The sequence below is a fragment of the Leptinotarsa decemlineata genome, unplaced genomic scaffold (assembly GCF_025532065.1).
Source record: "Leptinotarsa decemlineata unplaced genomic scaffold, Ldec_3_MD MMD2_tig00026328_RagTag_RagTag, whole genome shotgun sequence".
Taxonomy (NCBI): domain Eukaryota; kingdom Metazoa; phylum Arthropoda; class Insecta; order Coleoptera; family Chrysomelidae; genus Leptinotarsa; species Leptinotarsa decemlineata.
The window spans coordinates 611,977-635,372 of NW_027412688.1; the positions used below are offsets into that span (position 1 = coordinate 611,977).

General features: G+C 32.8%; 3 protein-coding genes and 2 long non-coding RNA genes across 8 annotated transcripts; 2 read left to right on the plus strand and 3 right to left on the minus strand.

Moving 5' to 3' along the window:
• Positions 1 to 711: 711 nt before the first annotated feature.
• On the minus strand, positions 712 to 4,383 carry LOC111514529 (uncharacterized). Of its 3 annotated transcripts, none has more exons than XM_023170780.2 (5): positions 4,083 to 4,382; positions 3,680 to 3,856; positions 3,347 to 3,590; positions 1,122 to 1,319; positions 712 to 1,071 (listed from the first exon to the last, which is right to left on the minus strand). In XM_023170780.2, exons 1-4 carry the CDS (start codon positions 4,224 to 4,226, stop codon positions 1,156 to 1,158), a joined length of 729 nt encoding a protein of 242 aa, XP_023026548.1. In that variant the 5' UTR covers positions 4,227 to 4,382; the 3' UTR covers positions 712 to 1,071; positions 1,122 to 1,155. The 3 variants fall into 3 exon arrangements, with proteins under 3 accessions (XP_023026548.1, XP_023026549.1, XP_023026550.1); XM_023170781.2 differs by having other exon boundaries at positions 4,095 to 4,379; XM_023170782.2 differs by lacking the exon at positions 3,680 to 3,856 and having other exon boundaries at positions 4,095 to 4,383.
• Positions 4,384 to 5,716: 1,333 nt separating this feature from the next.
• LOC111514499 (queuosine 5'-phosphate N-glycosylase/hydrolase) lies at positions 5,717 to 7,317 on the plus strand. Its single transcript, XM_023170736.2, has 2 exons — positions 5,717 to 6,218; positions 6,386 to 7,317. Exons 1-2 carry the CDS (start codon positions 5,901 to 5,903, stop codon positions 7,058 to 7,060), a joined length of 993 nt encoding a protein of 330 aa, XP_023026504.1. The 5' UTR covers positions 5,717 to 5,900; the 3' UTR covers positions 7,061 to 7,317.
• Positions 5,812 to 19,075, minus strand: LOC111514511 (uncharacterized). 2 transcript variants are annotated; one of them, XM_023170746.2, is made up of 6 exons: positions 17,786 to 19,073; positions 15,674 to 16,872; positions 14,276 to 14,624; positions 12,885 to 13,067; positions 11,993 to 12,229; positions 5,812 to 11,914 (listed from the first exon to the last, which is right to left on the minus strand). In XM_023170746.2, the coding sequence occupies exons 1-6, from the start codon at positions 18,725 to 18,727 to the stop codon at positions 11,675 to 11,677; spliced, it is 3,150 nt and encodes a 1,049-aa protein (XP_023026514.2). In that variant the 5' UTR covers positions 18,728 to 19,073; the 3' UTR covers positions 5,812 to 11,674. The 2 variants fall into 2 exon arrangements, with proteins under 2 accessions (XP_023026514.2, XP_023026515.2); XM_023170747.2 differs by lacking the exon at positions 12,885 to 13,067 and having other exon boundaries at positions 17,786 to 19,075.
• Positions 19,076 to 20,082: 1,007 nt separating this feature from the next.
• On the plus strand, positions 20,083 to 20,901 carry LOC111514503 (uncharacterized). Its single transcript, XR_002723374.2, has 2 exons — positions 20,083 to 20,468; positions 20,547 to 20,901. It is a non-coding gene; the product is annotated as an uncharacterized lncRNA (long non-coding RNA).
• On the minus strand, positions 20,680 to 22,414 carry LOC141485453 (uncharacterized). The gene is made up of 2 exons (XR_012467220.1): positions 22,313 to 22,414; positions 20,680 to 22,187 (listed from the first exon to the last, which is right to left on the minus strand). It is a non-coding gene; the product is annotated as an uncharacterized lncRNA (long non-coding RNA).
• Positions 22,415 to 23,396: the final 982 nt, after the last annotated feature.

Sequence of the window (23,396 nt, forward strand, 5' to 3'; positions counted from 1 at the left end):
AGCCAGTGGAATTTGGGTTGATGTGGGTACCTTCATCACTGTTTTACTCCTGGTTACTGTAAGGGCATTCTTTTCTTCTGTATACCGCGAATATGTAAATTAAAAATATAGAAACACCAATTCGTAAAGAAAACAAATTATTGAGACTTGATAAGGAATAATTTAATGAATCGAATAATGAGTTTTGGTTAATATTTAAACACTAAAAAAATTGAAATATATCAGTCATCAATCGATGAAGGCGATTATAATAATCTAAACTTCGTGGAGGAGTTTGATTTCAAATATCCTCATTTTCTTTCTTATCATTTATCTCCATTATTTATATTTTCCCAACTCCTCGTCGCATAATTCAGATAAATGAATTTTATCTATACATAAATAACGAAAAAAACACGAGAATTGATCTCACGTCCCCAGCGCCCTCTCGCGGCAAGAATTTCTCTGGTTGCCCTCGTGATTTTAGGAATGGCTAATACCTTGGCGACGTGAAAATATTCCGTCAAAAGGAGTGATTATTCCGGAGGAGTGAAATTTTTATTATGTCACTAAAGAAAAGTAGTTTTTGAACCTAAACAAGAGGAGCCACAGAATCATAATATATTGAATTTGAGAAAGGGGAGGGTTGAGGCCCAAAAATATGATCACAGAAAATTACTTAATCAAAGGCAAGTATTTAGTTGAATGCCTTTTTTGCAATGAAATTCCAAATCAAAAACAAAACTTTATTTATAAGGCACTTGGTGTTTGATTATCACTAAATATATAAAAGGGAAAATCAAAATTACAGGTTGTAAGTAATTATGAGTGGATTCTGGCCGTAGTTGCATATGTCTTCAGATAGTCTCATTTCTAAGTTGAATCTTTAGAAGTTGAACTTGAATTTCAAAAGAAAATTCAATTGTATTACTTTTGAAAACATAACTTTTTCAATTACAGGGAGACATATGTTAAATTGATATTAATTTATAGTTGGGAGTGTGAGAGACTGACAAAATCATTTCAATATCAACTCATCTTTAGCTGCAACAGTTCCCTTAATGCCTGGATCAATGTTATTGCATTTCTCGTCTAAAAACATTGGATTACAAATTATTTCATAAATCCACCTCAATACCTACCGCATAATTAAAAAAACATGTAATTAGTTGAAATTCATTTTCGAGCTAGAGCCATTTCTTCCCTCAGATCCATAACTTCCCTCAACAATTCTTTATTGTTTTCTTGCAACTGCTGAATTGTACTTTTATAAATTTCTTCATTGCATTTATACTTCCCAAGCAATTTCAATGTAACATCATCTCGTGACTGGTATATCCCTAGAAGTAAAGTCGGATATCTTTTTATAAATGTTGTCCCAATAAGCCCTGCAGAAATAAATACTGTACGAAATACATTACGACTGCATGGCAGTGAAAAATTAATAAAAACTCCAGGAAAGAATATATTCAAGATGTAGATAAAATATCAGTTGACCCGGAAAACTTGTGTGACACCGTTAACTGCCTAAAAGTTTACATTCTTTAGTCAATATGATTTTTAATCATTTTATATATAAAAGGAACATTTTTTCAACCTGAGACAAATTCAAAAAATGTAAAATTAAAAAATCAGTACGCATGTTATTAGATATACAAATGATGTTCATTTAGATAAAAATCATTCACACAAAAATAAAAAAAAAATAGAGTTAATAGAGAACTATTAAATTTACTGGATTTTACAAAAAGATCAAACTTGATGAATATTTACAAAAGCCATATAGAACTCCAATTTTTCCAGTATGGTTCAATTCTGAGTTGAAGAAATTAGTTTTTAGGAAGAAATCAGTTCGCAGAAAATACAAAAATGTTTTTTTTATAAATATGAAGAATTTCGTTATCTCAGAGATAAATGCAAAGATTCATGGGATTATAGACCTAGATTCAGGCGTGGTAGATCTATCAGTAGGTACAAATCTGCTCATTTATCAACACTTTATAATAACTACCTTACAGAATAGACACTAGTTTGATTCTATTCACATAGATTTTTCACAGGCATTAAACTACAATTCGTTGTGGTATGGTGGTGGTATGTATGGTGTTTGGGTATTATTTTGAAATTAATTGGAAATTATCTTGCCTACATAGTCCAATATGTAAACTATGGTAACTCAATATCTGCCTCAATCACAGTTCCATCTGGTGTACTGCAGGGATCTCATTTTGGACCATTACTTTTCAACCTATTTGTAAATGACTTGAATTGTTATTCTCTATAGTGAAGTTCTTCTGTTTGCAGATGAACTGAAGACGTTCAAAGTTATTCATGAATCATCTGATATTGAATTATTACAGTATGATTTATCTAACTATTGCAGACAAATGTCATGAATTTCCTTTTTTCCTAAACAAAAAACCCATGAATAGTCCATATAAAATCAGAAATGGAAACAACAAATACAATCAAATATTTAGGAATCACTCTTGACAAAAAAATGCCATTCAAAGGCCATATTACAAATGTTACTTCTAGACCACTGAAAATTTTAGGTTTCACTCTTTGATCTGCAAAGAAATTATCTATCTCTTTCCTAAAAATCATATATTGTTCAATTTTTTATAAATAATCGAATACCACTCCACAATTTGGTGCCCCTAATATAATGTGGATATTGATATGCTTGAAAGTGTTTAAAACAAGTTTTTATGGTACTCTGCACACAAACTGGGATATCTTGGTGAATATAACTATAAAATTATATTGGACATTTTTAACTTGAATACTCTGACCAATATAGAATCTGATCTTTCACTAATTCACAAAATAATCAATGGTTGCATCAATTCCCTGGAACTTGTTGAACTCGTAACTTTGAATGTGAATTCAAAGAGAACAAGAAACACAGAATTGTTCAAAGTACCCTTTTATCATAACAACTATGGCCAGAATGAGTCTATAAGTGGAATTTTGAGATTTGCAAACACTTACAGAACTTTTTAATTCTTTTTTGGATTCATTTGGAAACCCTGCGAAAATATTATAATTGATTGGCTTATTATATTTTTTCCTTACATCTAGCTGATAGGTATAGTATATATGTGTGATTTTATTAATTATTTTGTAGAAATAAGCAATGCCATAAATAAATGAATATATTTCACAAGTATTTATAACATATTGTATATTACTTTTCGCAGTTTTTATGAAATGAAAATGTCTGCGTTTTTTACCTATAAGGACATTTTCAAACTTATCAAACTAAAAATTAATGATAATATTACCCCATATATAACACCACATTTCAAAATATTAATTTTTCCTAAGAAAAATCCTGACTCGTTACATAAAATATAATACTTACCCACATCTGCCCTCGCAATTTCTCTTAATCGTTGGTTTTCTTTTGTCATTTTTTTAATATGGAGTATAAGTTCATTTTGTTTTGATATGTGATACCTTTTTATTTTTTCCATTTCACTTTTGAGTACAGTCTCCTGTTTCATCAACAGTGTATGCTCGTCTGTAAGACTGCTCAATTTATTCTTCAGAGCTTTGATTTTCTCTTCATAATTCCCAAGTTTGACCTTATAATCTTCGAGAAGTTTCTGAAAATTCAAGTCGATTAAAATGTTGCAGGTTAGTGTCACTTTGAGTAACTTCATATTGCAATACTGTGATTAGTAATAAGTCTCACATATAAGTCACTGCTCTTGGAATTATTGATTCTGTTGTCAACATTCACATCTTTCATGTGAGACAGTGTCCTTCTGTGAATCTGTACTAGCGAACGTGCATTATTAACAACTTGCTGGAAAATCTTTGATTTTGTTAACGAAAGGTCTAGAGTTGGAAGACCAACTGAGTCATATTCCTGTAAAAATAAATGAATTGCTAACATCTGCATTTGACATTTTTCATGACAGGTTCCAGAGATATTGTATCCCATTTCCGAGATATTTCCCACTTCTCTGATAGAGACACAACTCGCAATGTTTGTGAAAAATTGAACATAGGATCCCAGTTTATATTATTTCATGAATTCCAATATTTGAAAAGTATATCACGAGCACGAGAGATAGTACAAATAAGATTCTTACAGAAACAATTACCATTGATAACACCGCTAAATTTTCATCTAATCCATTTCTTTTGCAAGTAACCAGTGAGAACTTGTTCTCTATTTCTCCTAAAGCTCTATTCACTTCCTCTACAGTCAATGCGTCACTCTCATCTGAAGACATCTAGAAGCAAACTAATAACGATGTTTTTATTACAATTTCCCAGACGTGTGGGTTTAATTGATATTATTATTTGTTATTTTGGATTTCGATTTGTATTAGAAATTTTCAAATTGAACTGAAGTTCTTGACAGAACTTACGTTGTCATTTGTCAATTCTCATTAGTTTTGTTCGTTTGTAATTTGCATTAAGATTTTCACTTTTTTTAAAATTTATTTTTACCTATGAAATATCATCGATTTCAAGAATATTCAATGTAAGTGCGTTTATGTAAAAAAGCAAACCTTGACAAGAAAACGTCTAATTATTTAATTATTTTTAAATCAAGACTGAAAGCTGCTCTCATAGAAAAAAATTGCTACACCCTTGAGGAATTTTAGGTTAGGTGTTTTTTTTGTCTTCTTTAACGTTCTTGTCACTATTTGACATTATCATTATTTTCAACTTTTTAATTTTAACCATTACCCTCAATTTTACTGTTGTAATATTTGCTACTTTTATGTGTCTACATATATTTTTCATCTTTTTATCTCAATTCTTTCAAAATATTTAGATAAATACCTGAGTTTGAATATATGTATATAAAAAGCACAAGCGAAATAAATGAATTATTATTATTATTATTATTGTTGGTACATTTCTTTTTACAGATATTTCAATAACCCATATAATCAATAATAATAATCAATATAAATAAATATATAATTATATATAGATATAATAATAACAATAACCCATATGGAATTTAGTTGGTTACTTTGTGTCATTAGTTTCCTACAAATTAACCTTGAGTTGTCATTTTCATTGTTAACGCAGAAAATAAATTGAACTCAAACATCAACTGCATATGACAATTGACAATAATACAAAAACACAGAGTATCAACTAAAAAAAACACATGTGCTGCAAACAAAGTCTTTATTGATACGGACAATGAAATAATACAATGAAAACAACTTTCAAAAAAAAACCTTCCAAACACAGCAAATAAAAAAACCTTTCAAAAACAGCAAATGAACCTCTAGAAGTTACTTCTTTGTATGATCTACACATCTCTGGCAAGGAGTTTATTTTGAAATTATTTGCTTTCTTACTTTCTTTGAGAGATTCCCACATTTTTTGTATAAATATGGAGGAGTAGAAAGCCAAAACCTTTCAGAAAAATCATTCTTTCCTAAAATTATATCCCTTTCAATTCAAACTAGATTCCTATGGCTGGGATGATAATCTTTTGCTCATATAGTTTTATCTGAGGTTTATTTTCTCCTATTGTAAAATGTTCTTTCACCTGTTGAATGTTTGGTATCATTGTATGACGTAGAATATGTAGATATTGAATAGCAATAATGAAACGAATTAGTGCATTGAGATAACGAAATGCTATGTGAAGTATGTTTTATCTTATATTTGTATATTAGGGATTTCTATTTACTTCCTAGAGTTTTGCACCGTCACCTTACGGCATGGTCTCTCGAATACTATAAAATTGAAGTGGCAACCTTGATCTCTAACCTTTTTTGAAGGTTAGATTTATAGATTTATAAAAAATACAGAAAGAAAAAGGAAAATTCCTTTTTTCAAAAAAAGTGTTGCACTCTTTCTATTTCTCATAATTTCTTGTCATAAACAAAACCAGTCAAACTCGTAAAGTCAGCGAAGCTATTCTGATCCGAAAAATGGCCCTACCGCCTAGAGAATCTGGAAAATACATCGCCGAACGTGCAAAACACATATCAATTGTTGAGGAAGGCGTGGATGCGCTAGCGGACCTACTAGTGGAAGAATACAAGGCTGGTAGATTGGGTTCCGAAAACTTCTACGAGTGCAGCCTCCATCCGCACCCGAACGATCCACAAGCCTTGAACTGGCTGATTGTTGTCGATACCTTAAATTTTTGCTTTTGGCATGACGAATCCGAAGAGGGATGGAAAGTCGAAGGGCACACTGGATACTTCGCTCTCTGCGCTGCTATTACTAGAGCTCGAAAAGAAGAGGTAGGTAGGAAACATTTGGAAGTTGTCTAATATTTCTTATTGTCTTTCACTTCTCAGTGCATTCTCACTACAATAGTGACCTAAATGAAGCTATTTTAACATGTTATAACAAAAAAGTTGAAAGTTTAAAAATGCAATTACTCAACAACCGATTTATACTGTTCTAGCCAGAATTTCTCAATCCCGCCTATTACGCAGCAATTTCCGAGCTGCAGCTGAAGAAAATTCTCAGAAGTGACACAAAATCTCAGTGCCCGTTGATAACAGAGAGAGTGAAATGCCTGCAAGAAGTGGGGAATGTTCTGAACGAGAAATTTCAAGGTTCCTTCGAAAATGTCGTCAAAGAATCCAACAGAAGTGCCGTGAAACTCATGAACCTGGTAGTAGATAACTTTCCATGTTTCAGAGACGAAGCGACATTCCAAGGTCAGAAAGTTAGTTTCTATAAGAGAGCCCAGATCTTGGTAGGCGACATCTGGGCGTGTTTCCGAAGTAAGGGTATCGGGTACTTTGAAGACATCTATGAAATCACCGCTTTCGCTGATTACAGGGTTCCTCAGTCTCTGATGTGGCATGGAATTTTAAAGTACAGTGCACAGTTGAATGAGGTATTGAACAGCAATGTCGTTTTGGAAAATGGCGATGAAAGAGAAGTGGAGATCAGAGGCTGCTGTATTCATGCAGTGGAACTTTTAAAGGAGAGAGTGAATAAAAACCTTGGGAAGCTAAGAGTCACTTCCATAGTTATCGATCATTGGCTGTGGAAATTTAGGAGAGATCATTCCAAACAAGTATTGAAACGAAAAATACCATTCCACAAAACATTCAGCATTTATTACTAATGCTTCAATGTTTCTGATTTTTCCTGTCTGGTTTTTAATACATTCGTTACATATTCTTAGTGTTCGCCTCTGAAGTTTGGTTTTTTCAGCAATTCTGAAAGAATGTTACCACAAATTTTAGTGAAAAAGCTAATCTCAGAGGTATTTGTTTTGTGTTTTTTTTGAAAAATCTCCCGAGGAGAATTGATATTTTTACATTGATCTTTTTATATTGAAAGTTTATTATATACGGTAATAATTAAATTGAAGAAACTGTGTTTTTAGTTGATCGAATGAATGAATGAAATTGAACTTACCGAAGAATGGTTTTCTTCAAACTTCAAAAACGAAGTGTATGACTGGTGTTTGGATATAAAAATTGAATAGTCGACTACTTGAGACTCTGCACTTGGTTTTAATTATAAAACCTTTAACCTACGTAATGACTGATAATTTGACCAGAGTTTAGGTAAAAACTAATTGAAAAATCAAACTTCATTAAGCAGAATTTTACCAACTTATTGAATCAATACGTAATAAATTTATTACCAATTTCTACATTTCGAAAACATTCAGAAAGTCAGCGGAGTGGGGGCGAGAGATCATTAACATCGTAGAACTCGTGTAGTGAACATCATATTAGTATAGTAAGTGGAAAATTACTCCGTGAAGTGAACTGTGAGTTATTTGTTGTCTCTGAAAATTCCTTCGAACAGTAAACTGAAAATCAAGGTTCTTGGTGGCAAAGAGAAATTGTGATCAACAAATTGAGATTTAGACAAGCGAAAGCAACAGCAGTTACAATGAGAATTTCTCATGCGAAGTTGAGAAGTAATAGTAATGATAAGTAAAATTGTAACCAATATTGTATTTCAACTTTGGATGTTCAAGAATGAATAGCTGGGGCTACAGAGGTTTGCATGCAAACTGTACAAAAAATCAATTTAGAGATGAAAAAAAAAATGGTGAGAAAAAGTTTATCAACTCCAAATAAAAAGAAAATTCCAAAATTGTTATTGATGATGCTGATTTGTCGATTTTACGCATATGCTTAATTAATTTCCATATCGAAGAGGAACGAGTTCCTAGGCTTAGATAAAATTATCATCCGAGATATTATCTATCAGGGTAGAAGGAATTTTTGAAGGAAAAAGATGAAAAATAACAGGAACATATTGAACTCCAGCCTATTCAACTACACGAAATATAATTCTTGAAGAAAATGCGAACCCATAGAGAATTTCTATATATATAAAGGAGAGGCTAGTTGTTGCTGACTAGTTAGGAATGGAATTAACGAATAGTGGGGCTTAGCAGCAAATGAAAGAGTACTCTTTGAAGTTTGTCCAAGCTTTCGGAAATTTATATATATATATATACCTGAATGGATTCTGCCAGCCGATTGCAGTTGAATCTGATTGACCAGCGTAAGGAAGCTTTGATCACACATCTATCATTGTTTGGGTTAATTTGTTTATTGGATGGACAGAGTTTAGAGCCTAGCACCACTGATGAGACATATGGCAGGTCGAAACAGTGCTGTGTGATGTTGGATTATGAATGCTTTGTTTTTGGGCTATGGTTTCATCACTGAACTGTTTTACTAAGATTGAGATTCAGCTCTTCATGTGCATCAGCTCTGAAGTAGATTTTGGCTTGAGGTTTGTGTTAATTATAACTTGCAGGTTAACTATGACCTTGATGAGAAGGTACGTTACACAAAAACTATTTAAACATAAAAACTCACTAATTTTTATTGAAGTTCAACAAAATGAGTTAACAAATCATAAATAGATCACAGACTTCCACAAAATAAATTATATGATAACATGAAACAATCATTCTTCAAAAATGGAACTTCCTTTCCATTAATGACCGCCCTCACAGTCAAGACTGGAGACCAAAAGAGAGGCGAACTCTAAAATGAAGTTACGTTCGAATAAATATTAAAAAAAAAGACGTATTGAGAGACTGGTCCGCCAGGACAGTAACCAGGCCGGATACCGACATGGCCAGTTCTATAATATATATGAACATGTGTTTAGCAGTTTTGTTGATTTGTCTTAACGTTAACCATGTTAGCATTATCAGGAGATGACCAGTCATATAGCCTAGAGATTGTTCATTTTTGTGTGAAAAGTGTTTTCAAGTGTATAAAGTCTGAAAAAAACTAAAGGTGGTCCTAGAAGTGCCTGGCCAGACCTAGAGATGGCGGGAGTTGTTCGAAAAGTATCACTGTATTAGAAAGTACACCAACTATAAAGCATATGTTCCAAGTTTGAGGACGCTGCGTTGTTGCTGCTTTGTTTGGCAGCCATCAATAACGAACTTTTTCGGTGAATTTGGTCATCGTCACGTGGTACAATAATTTTATTCGAAAGGCCTCAGCTCAACCAATATAAATGCTGGATTCTAGTCTGGGTGAGTCTGCTCCTTCGTTTACAACAGTAAAATATTGGGTAGCAGAGTTTTAACGAGGCCGTACGAGCTGTCAAAACGAGCATCGCAGTGGTCGACCAAATGAGGTGACGACTCGAGAAACGGTGAAGTAAATCCACAAAGCGGTACTGAATAATCGTCGACTGAAAGTGCGCGGTCTATCAGACTTAGTAGGCATTTCGAAAAATGCGGTAAATCTTTGGTTATCTGAAAATTTAGACTTGATGGGTGCCGCGTTTGCTCACACTCGAGCAAAAACAGTGACGTGAGGATGTATCAATTGAGTGTTTAGCGAAGTTCCACAGCAACAAATCAGAATTCTTGCGTCGTTTCATAACCATGGTTAAAACATGGGACCCGAGACAAAAGAACAATCAAAACAGTGGACTCAGAAGGGAGAACTGGCTCCAAAAAAGGCGAAGACCGTTTCATCTGCAGGCAAGGTCATGGCATCGGTTTTTTGGGATGCACGTGGGATAATTTTCTATCAACTATCTGCAAGGAGATAACGTTAAAAAATAGATAAATTGTTTCCAAAATGTATGTGTTTTCTTTGTTGGTCCAGGTAATTTCGGGACCACCCATTGTCAATGCTATGGCTTGGACTCTATGTGTTTTGTGGTTCCAACATGAATATACAGCTTCTCATAAACTGTCCTTATAAATGGACGTAAGTATATTTTTTTCCTGAATGAGTTCAAGACTTGATTTTAAAACTAATGACTTACAAATAAAAGCCTTATGAATTTAAGTACTTCATTGAATACCACAGATTGCAAATTTTTCAAGTTTTAGACCATAAGGCATATGGCACAAGTACTTATTTATGTCAAAGAATATGTTTTATTTTGGTTAATTCTGTACTTTCACAAACATATATAAAACATTGTTGAAAACTTTTGAATCAAGGAATAAGTACAATGAACTTTGAATCCATGTCTCTTTGAAAAGTTGAAGATTCTCCCTAAATTTACGTTTCCTAAATGACCCGTTTCCTGATAATATATTTCTCAATATCGCACTTTTCTTCAATCAAAGGGAACGTAACAAGAATATGAACAAGTTTATTGTCTTTCTGTATGAAGATACACTAAGGCCTCTCTTCCACTGATAGCAATTCGTCAGAATTCGCACGAACGATCCAAACACATGGATCGGTAGGGACCGCGTCCACTTGGCCCGTATCGTTCGTCAGTTTTCGTCCGACTAGGTACGAATTGCGAACCGATTCCGTTCTGCTGGGATTTGATTGCAATCTAGTGCAAAAATAGTTACAATTATGTATTTCCTCATTCGAAATTAAGATAAGCGGCGGTCATCGTCGATTTGAAGATCATGCCATAAATGAGAAAATTCACGAAGGACGTTAGCACGAACTCGTTGCTTCGCAGCCCGCTCCCAATGGACGAGAGGCCTAACGGTTTAGATAGTATTTTTTTGAAAGTTGAACGTTAAAGTAGCCTTCAAAATGTCATGCTTTATTCAACAGATGTTAGGTAACCCTGAAAACCCTGAGAATATATGAAATTAACTTGAGGATTGTGCCAAAAAATATATCAGTCATACTAAGAGTGTGATCAAAATTCGTTTCAAAGAACATACACAATATATCCGATTTCGCAGACCAGAAAACTCAAGTGTCGCTCATCACGCTTTGGATAACGGCCACTGAATAAATGAAAACTGCCTGGAAATGTTGTGATCAGACACTAGATTTTCGAATGATTATGAAAGTCTGAAATTACAAAGTGTGGCACGAGAACAATGAACAGTGACAAAGGTCGCATTCCAGACAGCCCATTTCTTACTATTTCAAGAATCAATTTGTTGAAATTAACGGGAAATTTCACGAGAAAAGTATTGCAATTTTGGTAATTGAGAAAAGTGCGTGTTTTTGGATTCGTTTTTCATTTAAACGAAAGTTCTTTTCTTGTGACTCATAACCTACTATCTAAAACTAGAAAAATTTGGAAAAATCCTTTAGCTCTCTGCCCCTTCATTATTCTTTAGAAAGTGGGGAAACTTCTTTTCGAAGGTGAGGAAGCAAAAAGCCAAAAGAATTCTTTCCCAGAAACTAAGCTAAAAAATTCTCGTTATCAACTAGAATAATTTTAACTTGAAACAGTGTATATATATATATATATATATATATATATATATATATATATATATATATATATATATATATATATATATCTAAATACTGCAGTTTTGCATAACTTCATCCTGCAAAGTCAATATTTCTCTTCTGAGACTGTCGAGACAGTTTCTCATTTCTGCCAGATGTATATCTTGAACAGGTTCTTTATTTTGCAACAGTTCTTTAATATATCGATCATCATACATTTTCGAAGATGGTAAGCCTGGGCAAATATTTGGCAGGCTACTGTAATCATTCTTTCTCTCTGACAAACGGTTCAGCTTTTCCTCGAGAATCTGAAAACCATATGAAAGTTTATCCATCATAATTAACGAATTCCATATTTTAAAATTTTGCTATGGCAAACATCTTACTTTACTGTAGTTTGACTGCGATCTCAAAGACAACTTCAAGTCGTTGCAAATTCGCTGCAAGAAAAATTTTTCCCTATTGGTGACATCTAGTTCGTTTTGAATTTCATCAATATGATTTTTCAATTCGTTCACGAAATCATCGGAATTTTTTGTACACTTGCTGGTTTGTGTTTTCGAAAGATCTTCTTGTAAACATTTGTTATTTTCAGTTTTATTCTGAAGAAACAATCTCACTACCTGAAATGATCAATTAGCTTCAGGAGACTGAGGTCACTACTGTTGGGAATTCCGAAAATCTCAATTGTTGTAGACTTAGACAATAATAACAGTTGGGATGAAAAATCAGTAGGCTAACAGACCTCTCGCATACCCAAATATTCATGCATGATACGTCCAATACTAAACTATTATTGATATTTGATTTTGATATTGGTAACGCCATCTGTGTTTAAGCGTACGAACTTTTTAGCCCATCTAGTATACCATATACTACATAAGCTGATCTATGGGTTAATCTATGAGTTATTCTGTTGATTCACAAGCATTGAGGTAATCGAAATTCAGAAATGTCATAATAAGCAGAGCGTTTGTGAGTTTTTATTTTTGATTCAAATATGTCTAAAGGAGTTCCTTTCATTAAGCCCAGAAAAGAGTTTGACATTTTGATCCCAATTAACTTTGTAGAGGTTAAGCTATCAACTAACAAAAGTTGGTTCACTCAAAATGTTTTATCTCACAACGTGATAGTCCGACAGCTGTGAAATTTATACACGTGTCTTTTGAAGGTTAGGGTTGACTAAAAACCCATTTGGATTCAATACTAGTATCGCCATCTATGTGTTAGCCTACGAAATATTCAGACCAACTAGTAAACTCAAATTTTTTCTCTCACCTTGTTGTCATTGGACACACTTTCCATTTTATCCATTAATTCATTGCCTAGATGAATATTTTCAAAAATTTTTTTGCTGTTATGTGACTTCAAGTCGATAGATTCATTCTTTGAATTATCTACACCTGAAGAAACCATATCTCTGAGAGGTTCTTCGATTTCGTGGAAGGTTTCAATGCAAACCTAAAAGGAAAAACATAATGGTCCTGTTGAATTTCTTGAATATTGAATAATGGAGACATTTTTGAAAAAAAAACTGTCATAGTCATAGGAAAGTATTGTTATTGACAAGCAAAAATAATTGGATATTGAGAGATATTCAGATCAAACACAGAAGCTTTATGAATATTGAATTACATGAGAGGAAAACTTGTTTCGGATGCTTCTATTGACCACCATCATCCTTGATGGTGTACTTCGAAGTTTCGGGACATTACACCACCTGACAAAAACCATGTGTTCCAATTCATAATTCAAATATCAACTATGGGGTATCACCGGATTCAGAAAACTATGAGATTTCAAAAAGGTAATACTGTTCTGAGTGTTTCACTTAAAAATCAAATTTTTATGTCAATTTCGAAAAAACAGAAAGTTGGAAAAAATCTCCCGTTACGTCAAAACGTGCTCCTGTATCGGAAGTCCACACATTGTTGTGAAAACTTCAACTTAGTTCGGTAATAAATAAATCACGCTCAAATTAGTGGTATTTATTATTTACATTCTATGCCGAATAGAAAAATAAGGATGTGTTGAGGAATTATGTATGACAATGTACCTGTAAGATGGTTTGTAGAAAATTGCAGAATCATGTTTATTATTAATTTTAGTAAAAGTTGAATCTAGAAAATTCAGGGCAATTTAGTGAAAACATCAGGGTTCAAACCTCGCAACACATACAAAACAAACATAACTTTCCCACGCCAGAAAACATCAAACTCATAAAACAAGTAAATAAAGGAAGACTTATGGACATCTTTGAAAACCTTAACATCCATAAATTCAAAAGTCATAAATCACTTATTGAGGAACAAATACAAATCAATACACGACAAGATAAGACGTTCTAACCGTATAAAAGAACAAACAAGAAGATAAAACGTTTAGTTTGAATAGAGCCTTGAAGATGATAGCACAGAGTAACAACAAACATAGTCATAAGGACGCAGTCTTTATAGCTGTAACTAATGAAATAAGAAAATAGTACACTCAGTGCTGATATATATGTCATTACAACATTCCAAACTATAATAGGGTCCATCAATCAACTAATCTTTTATAGATTTTTTTGAATCTGATCACTTTTCTTATATATGATAGGTACATTTTACAGCTGTTATAGATGAGGGAGTCCTTTCTAAGGGTCTTAAGAATTACACCAATTTACTTACCTCCTTTTGTTTGTTGCAAATATTCTCATTTTTTATTATCTCTTGCAACTGACTTTCACTAGAAATCATCGACTCAATGTTTCCTGGACAGTCCAATGTTCCTTTGTTGTCCGGACTATTATTATGACAGGCTGAACAATATTCCAGTCTAGCTTCTAACTCCACAGTCGACTGTTTCAATTTCTCATACTCACTAATATGACTTTCAATTGTCAATCTCAGCGATTTGTTCTCAGCCTTTAAAACGTCAAATCTTTCTTGGAGTTTTTTATTGATTTTTTCAGACAAACCGCGAGCCTGCATGAGTTCATTCACTTTTCTTAAAAGAGTTCTGTTATTTTTTTCATACCTGAAAAGTGAAAAAAGTGCACACCAAGTTCTTTAATCCTGAAATTTCAGAAGTTTGTAACACTATAACGATTCCTATAAGATTCTATCTACAGTTATTTGGAAACCCTCGATAATAACAATCATTTGAGTTGAATTTACCTTAAATATATTTAAAAACTGGTCCTTCGAGCCGGATATTACTGCATGCATTTTAAGAACGGACTAAATGTCAAATGAATTGAATAAAAATTACATCAAATCGTTATTGAACTCGTGAGTTTCACTTCGAGGCATATGTCAACATTTCAATTGGTCCTTCGAGTCAATTATCATTGCAATTATGTCAGGAAGAGACTGAATGTCAAGTGGAGTGAATGAAAATTCGATCTGAAAAATAACCTCTTCCGAATCAAATTGTTATTAAAGTTGTGAGTTTCACTCCGAGACAAGCGTCAAATTTACAGTTGGTCCTTCGAGCTGGATATCAATGCACGCATTTCAATAACAGATCGAATGTCAAATAGATTGAATGAAAACTCGAACTAGAAAATACCTAACCTTATTTGAATCAAATTGTTATTAATCTTATAAGTTTCACTTCGAGGCAAGTGTCAAATTTTCAATTGGTCCTTCAAGCTGGATATCATCGCGAGTAAGGAACAGACTGAATGTCAAGTGAAATGAATAAAAATCCGATCTAGAAAAAAAAAGAAAGGAAAATGACCTTATTTGAATTGAATTATTATAAAACTTTACTTCAAGACAAGCGACAAGTTTAAAACTGGTCCTTAGAGCCGGATATTAGTGCAAGTATATCAAGAACATACTGAATGTCAAGTGAAATGAATAAAAAGTTGAATCAGGAAAAAACTTTTTCGAAACAAATTGAGACAAGTGTGGCATTTACATTATTATAAAATTATCTTCGCCTTCAAGAAGGAAGGGAAGAATAAGAGCTCATATTACTCTTATTGTCTGTTGATCTTTTATTTTTGAAATATATCAAAGTGTCATATATTTTAGATCCTGTAATGAATGTGGAAATGATTTATGATTAAATCAACTTACTTTCTTTGTCTTTCCTGCAATTGTAAATTTTTAACTTGTAGTAGAACCTTCAATTGCTCCACTGCATTACTCCCAAGCATAACCTTAGACTGTATAGCCGAAACCTCACTCAACAGTTTTTGACATTCTTCAACTTTTTCGCCAAGTTTCTCAACTCTTTCCACTACAGAGCGTATTTTAACCACGACTTTCTGTCGTTCATTGCAAGCCGCACATGAATCGATAGTTTCTTCAACGACTTTTTCATTTTCGGGAATTTCTGGCGAGTTGATTTTCATCAGCGTTTTCAAGTCGTCATCTAGATTTTCACAGCATTCAATCAAAGAACTTGGATATGCCCGCTTTGTTTCCCGACTCACTTCACGACCAGAATCAGAATTGACCTGGCCTTGCTGACGTTTTTCTAAGTCATAAACCTTTTTTTCTGAGCACAGCAGTAGATCCTTATATTGAAGAACAACATTTTCATACCTCTGGATTTCTTTTCCATTTTCCGAGATGATCATATCCTTATCGTCAATCAATTTCGATAAAGAAATACCCTGTTTCTCTATAGCATCTTCTAAAGCTGCAATCTTTCGAGAATATGTCTGAATCTCTTGCTCTTTCAATTGAATTTCCTTCCTCAGTGAGCTTATCAACAAATCTCTGTCGTTTATTTTCTCTAATTCGCAGATTTGCCAGCTATTCCTCATGAACAGGTCTTGCTTCTCACTTTGTAACGAAGAAATCTGCTTGTTTTTATCAGCTAACTCCTTTGATAGAGAATCATGTTTCATTTTGAAGGTATAAACTTGGTCCCTTATTGCCTTAACAGTACTTATGATAATTTCATTTTCTTGTTTGCTCCTGACAAGTTCTGTCTTTGAATTGATCAGTTCCTTTTTCAATTCGTTCCTGTTTTTGAGTGCTTGCTGTTCTCGGCTTGCAAACGTTTCTATTTCCATTTTTGCGCTCTTAATCTCAATTTCCAGGCTGTCAATGATGTTTTCTTTTTGTTCCAGTAACTTCTGAAGCTTTATGCAACAAGAAACTAGATCGGAATTTTCTCTGTTAGCTTTTTCCATGGTCTCAGTTTGTATTTTGACGAATGCATTAATCCTGGAAATTTCATTTTTGAGATCTTGAATGTTGCTTTCATATTCTTTCAGAATAAGAGGGTCTTCATTCTGCACCTCTGTCGTTTTTTGCTGCCGATTCTATAATAATAATAAATAGGTATATCAATCGTTAATTGAACTGATATATGATTCAAGTGATGATCCTTTAAATAAACAAGCTCATTCCACTTCCATAAAATACAAGAGGTCCCCAAATTTATTCATCCATTTATTTACAGAAACAAAAATATGAATAGTCTGAGAGAGGAAAAAAGATGATGGAATAATAATCTGAAATCAAAATTCAAACTGCAAACTTAAGGGTACAATAAATCCAAAACAAGCACCTAACCACCAGAACTGCAATACTATTCTCGACGCACGTTTCTCAAACGCTGTTTGGAATAATGGGATGGGAATAAAGGTCCCAAAATGGAACCCTGTGGCACTCCAGATAAAATATCAAGATTAGGAGTAGTGACATTCAACAATTTTTTTTTGAGATCTACCCAGTAAATAAGACCAGATGAGAAATAAGACAGCATTATCAAAGCCAAAATATTTCAGTTTCATGATTGATGGTATTGAAAAATCTACTACTAATCATTCCCTTATAAGATCCCTCTACAATATCGTGTGTAACAGTAGCCAGAGCTGTAGCTGTACTATAACCCTGTCTAAAATCACATTGCAATGGCGATAAAAGATTATTAGCATTGAAATATTCATTAATTTGTGGATAAATAAACCTTTCAAAAATTTTACTCAGTATACTGATAGTTCTGAGATCAGAATAACTGACTGGACATTATCCTACCACAAGTCGGGAAAATATGAACAACAATGAGATGTCATGAGCTTGACTTGTGGATAATGGAGTACCCAAAGGTTCAGTCCTGGGGCACCTGCTCATCATGATACATGTTAATGAACTGTGTTATTCTCAAACATGAAATTAGTGACTTATGTATTTAGACAATTTTGTTTCTACTTTATTCGTTTTGGTGCTTACCTCATGAGTAACAGGATGCTGAAACTTCTGCGACTTGTAGAAATCAACTTTGTCTGTCAAAGCTTTCAGCTGTAGGGATTCGTAATTGTTCTTGATGTTGTGTAATTCTAAGTTCAGATTGGAAATTGATTCTTTTTGTAGAAACATCTCCTTTCTACAATCCGACAACTCATCCAAGAGTCTTTTTTTATTAGCTTGTAATGAATTCAATTCGTTTTTATGCCATTCTAATGCACACCTAGTATGTTCCAGTTCTACATTGACTTCATTGATTAATTGCGAGGAACTACACATATTTTTTGTCAACCTAATGATTTCAACATGTTGAGTTGATATTTTTTCCTTCAACTCTTCAATAACCGCACTTTTCATGTCCACAATAGTTTTGTTCTGATTTTTATCTATGTATAATTTCTTCAGCTGAAGTTCCGCTTCAGTTTTTTCAGCCTCTGCTTGCAAAAGTTTCCTTTCTAATATAGAATTTTGCAACTTCAAGTCATAGTTATTCTGCTCCAATTGCAAAAAAAATGTATCCAATTTAAAATTTTCCCTCCTACAATATTTGTTCAATAATCTGTCAATTTGTTCATTGGCTCTTGTAAGTTTCGACCTAAGCTCACCATTAGTTTTTAATAAAGCTTCAAATTTGCTGTGATGGTTCAATCTTATATTCTCATTTTCAAACTGCAAATCCACTTTTAGGGCACCTTGTAACTGATGTGATAGATCATCAATATATTCTTCACAATGAATGTCACACCCAGAATCATTTTTTGATGTTTCAAAAAGTAAATTATTCGTGAGAGAGTAGTTTTGTGGGCTTCTTAGATATTGCAATTCTCCCAACTCACTAAGATATTCACTGAAGCCTGATACAGTTGAATTTCTTTCCTTCGTGAGGTTAGAAGCAGCAGAACAGTTAGAGGTAGAATCAATATCCATCACTACTTGAAGTCATCATTATCATTTGCATTAAAAATTTAAATACTCTAACACTAAGTAGTCTATGTTAATGAATATCAAACTTTAGAAATATCAGGCCTTGACTCTGAATTTGGCACAAGTTTTTGCATAAACTGCTGATGTCAACCACACCTTTCACTCATAGTTACTTTCACATTTTCCATGTGATTAATTAAAATTAATATATTATCATAATCTCAAACCTCTCACTAATCTACTCAATTTAGTATCCAAGATTAGAGATAAGTTTGTGAATAAAAAAATGTACTGGATCACAAGTAGTTCAATTAGCTCCAGTAGTTCAGTTGCTCACTGTTTATTTTCCTTCAGCTTCTTTCACGTTCTACGTAGTCTTAGTCACAGATAAATAATTGCCACAGAACTCATAATTATATCTTACAATGATATAATTATAAGTTCTGTGATTATTGTCTGAGTCCATGTTGTGGGATCCTAGTTGAATAGTCTTTGATATTTGTAGCATATCTAGAGAAAGGAATCTATGTCACAGTCAAACACGTGTGATCCATTATTTTCAAAAAACCTTTATTAAGGCTCGTTTATCTCAAATACCCGCTTTTTTGTTGTGAATCGCAAATCGCATTGAGTGTTCAACTTGTACGGATTTTTTTTAAGAATAGTTTGTTGTATGTTATTTCTTTCAATATTATGAATCCTTCAATGAATGTCGACTCGAAAGTTGTTTTGTGTTTTATTTAGAATGTAAGATACTCTTCACAAATATTAGGAGAAACAATTCAGCGTGTTTGCTTTAGAATCCAAGGTCACAAGGTAACAGGTAGCCTTTCTGCTATGAGTACAGTTGTAGCAGGCCCCTGGCACTGAGGGGGGCACATCTATAATTTTCAATTAACTGGGTGTAATAAAATTTATTACGAAATGTATTCTCAGGCTAGGTTAATTAACAACGTCACTGTCTTTTATTTTCCGGGCACGCATATTTGATGCCATTAATGAACATGATCTGATAGTGATGAATAAGGTTCGTATTTAAATGAAAATGACGGAAGGAATAACGATACCAACAACTCTTATTATCATCAACCCATTTTCAGGTTTAGCTGTGTTTTGTCCTTCGAAAGATATGTTTCTTGATGTTTTTTGGGTTCTCTCGGAGAATATATATGAATATATATATATATATATATATATATATATATATATATATATATATATATATAATATAAACATATATATAAATAATATAAACATTTGAAAAGTTCAAAAAGTCAATATTTATAGATTTCAATAATAAATAAAATTAATGATTTGAATAATGAAATTTCATTATTCAGCTTTTCTAAAAGACGGAAGATGTTTCGGAAGAAAATCCTCTTCCGTTCTGAAAACCTAAAAATATTGTCACTGGAAATGCTTCTTTCGGAAACGTTTCTACTTTTGTTGTTATTGAAAACATCTGTTTCCGAAACAGGCGTTTTCAACAATGTTCCATTGTGTAAGCTGTTGAGTGAAATTCTCACAACAAAGTGTTGTTTGGATAAGTTTGATATATGTTTATGGATGAATTAACCAAACATTAGAACTCATTTTCGGATTTCTATAATCTTGTTACAAAAATAACGCAGCTCAGACTACAAACGAACAAACCGAAACATAACCAACAAATGTGATTTCATAACACAGAAACTCTCAAATCTCATAAATTGAAATGAAGTTGTAGAAACTTCAAATATTACTGGTATGAGAATTAAAATCAGAAAACCGCGATCAATATCAGTATCACAACTAGCACTCGTTACTTTTTTGGGTGTTGTAGGAGGATACTACATTTGGAAACCAGTTTTTACAACAAATATTTCAAAATCCACCCCGAACGTTCCGATTCCATCCTCAGCTTCTGAGCAATAATATATATGAAATGTCTTGGCATGAATCTTTCGCTGCCAGACAATCTGGTAAAAGTAGATGGCTGGTGGTATCTACAGTTGGATTCTCACTCGGCATAATACTTTCCTATACTTACTTATACAAGCCTTTCGTGAAGAGAAAGAGATACAAGGAAGCTGAGGATTTTGCGAATTACATTTATGAAAATGAGAGGAAGAAGTTAGCCGAAGAAAGATAAATGTAAAGATATTTTTGTAGAAAGAGCAAATAAATAGTTATGCCAGTTTTGTAGTTCATTTATTTATTCATTCAATAGCATAGATTATATTCTCAAAGCTACAGATCAGGATTGATGTTCAATTAATGTGCTATGTTCTACTTCTTAAAATTTTGAATTATATACATTTTTGTTGGAAGAGGCAAAGAATCATTCGAAAACTAACTGATGAGAACGAAATAAAACAGTTTGTACTAATGAGGATGACACCTAACTAAACTGTTTCACTGTTCATCTGTCAATTATTATAATGCTAGTGTTTTTATTTGAATCATAATTATTATCTGACCCGTTTCTTAGCGACGATTTCCAATATGCGTTGAATTACATTGTAGTATCCTTAGTTGGACTGACTCTCCATAGTATTTCACAATGCAATTTAAAAAAATTAACAATCTTTATAGAGATAACTAATTAGTCAACATGTAGGTTTTCGTGAGCTTGCCACAGATTATATGCCTATGAAGTGACTTGAAACAGTATATTTGAATCTACAAGAAAGATATATTTTTCTTATTTATTTATTTATCTACGGCATCGCCTATTTTCATAAAATAATTAACCAATTCACACATATGTACTATAACTAACAGCTAGATGTAAGGAAAAAAGATTAAAAAAGCCAAAAATAAGTTAATAAATTACAATATTTTCAGTTTTTTCAAGTGATTTCAAAGAAGAATTAAAAAGTTCTTAATCCATATTGACGTTATGTCCATTGAAGATTTTTGTGTTTCTTGTTCTCTTTGGATGTACATTTAAAATTATAAGTTCAACAAAAATTCTGGGGAATTAATGCTACCATTGATTATTTTGTGAATTAGTGTAATATTTGATTCTAATCTAACAATTGTGCAATATATGATTTTTAAGGGAGAGAAAGATAATTCTCCTACATCTAACAGTGGAACCTAACATTTTTAGTGCTCTTCTAGAGCATTTCTAGAGAGACAACTGCAATATGGGGTTTGTGAGACATTTTTGAGACAAGAGTGATTCCTAAATGTTTGATTGTATTTGCTTCCAAGTCTGATTGCTTGATATTATATGGACTATTCATAGGATTTTTGTAATAATTCAGTATCAGATAAGTCATGAATAAGTTTGAACATCTTCATTTCATCAGCAAACAGAAGAAGTTCACTACCTATAGAGAATAACATCATTCAAGTTATTCACAAATAGGTTGAAAAATATAATCGTCCTAAATGAGATCCCTGCGGTACACCAGATGGAACTGTGATTGAGGAAGATGTTGCAGCTATCTGGGTCTTGTAACTTGGGAATAACTGCCTGAAACCATAAATACTAGTAAAAATTACTTTGTGTTTAAGAAACAAGTTAAAAATTGGCTAGACAGTTATGACAGAGATATATTAAAAAAATCATTTAACTGTGAAAACCACAATAATTCATACCTGTTATAATTTATTGGTTTTAACAACTGTGTCCTATTCAAAAGACAGTGATATATACCTATCTCTAATGAGACTTTGGATGTGATACCTTGTATACAACTGTTAACCATCTATTTGTGATATTCAAATAATTTGTTATGTGATATATGAATATTATATTCCCTGACCCTGCATGAAATTTAACCAATCATTGTGAAATTTTAAATAACTTGTATGTGCTATGTGCACTCAGGTTTCAAAAATAACGAAAATTAGTATTCTCATTGTGATTATTTTCAATATATGTATTTTTATTAAATATTGTGACATCAAGTCGTTATTTTAACACCTCGATACGTATTTTGATCACCAAGTGATCATTTTCAAGAGGAAGATCAAAACTGTTTCTGATCAAAAAGTTTTGATATTCCTCTTGAAGATGATCAGTAGGTGATCGAAACACGTGTCGATGAGGTGTTAAAATAACGGTTTAGTTTGGGAAAAAACTCCAGAATATTCTTTTGGAATCGCACCTTAAAAGGTAAGACCTCTTTAGTCCTTTCTCGCACAAGTTTCGACTTTTGAGAGTTGTCGATCGTAGAGGGGCGACATCTGGTTTACGGAAAACTATAGCTATATCTATATCAAGTTCTTATACTGAGGTAAAATATAATATACATACTTGTGCTATATCACACACAAGGACCAATCTTGAGGTTGTTTCTTCAGTGACGCCAATGTTTATTTATTCAGCTTTCAAGTACTACTCACATAAGCATTTTGTATTCAAAATTGTGATTTTTGATAAATAAACATATTATAATTATATTACCATATTTAACATATTGGACTCTGCAGGTGAGATGTTTTTCAATCCATTTCAGAATGTTTTTCTGAATACCCAAAGCGTTCAGTTTATGCAACAACAAATTGTGATTTACTTGGTCGAATGCCTTTGAAAAATAGAATCAACCTGGTATTTATTTCCGAAGACATTTATCATAAAGTGTTGATAAATGAGGAGACTTGTACTGGTAGATCTACCACGAATGAATCAATGTTGCTGATTTATGATTATATATGTCCACAATCTCCTGATAGCTTT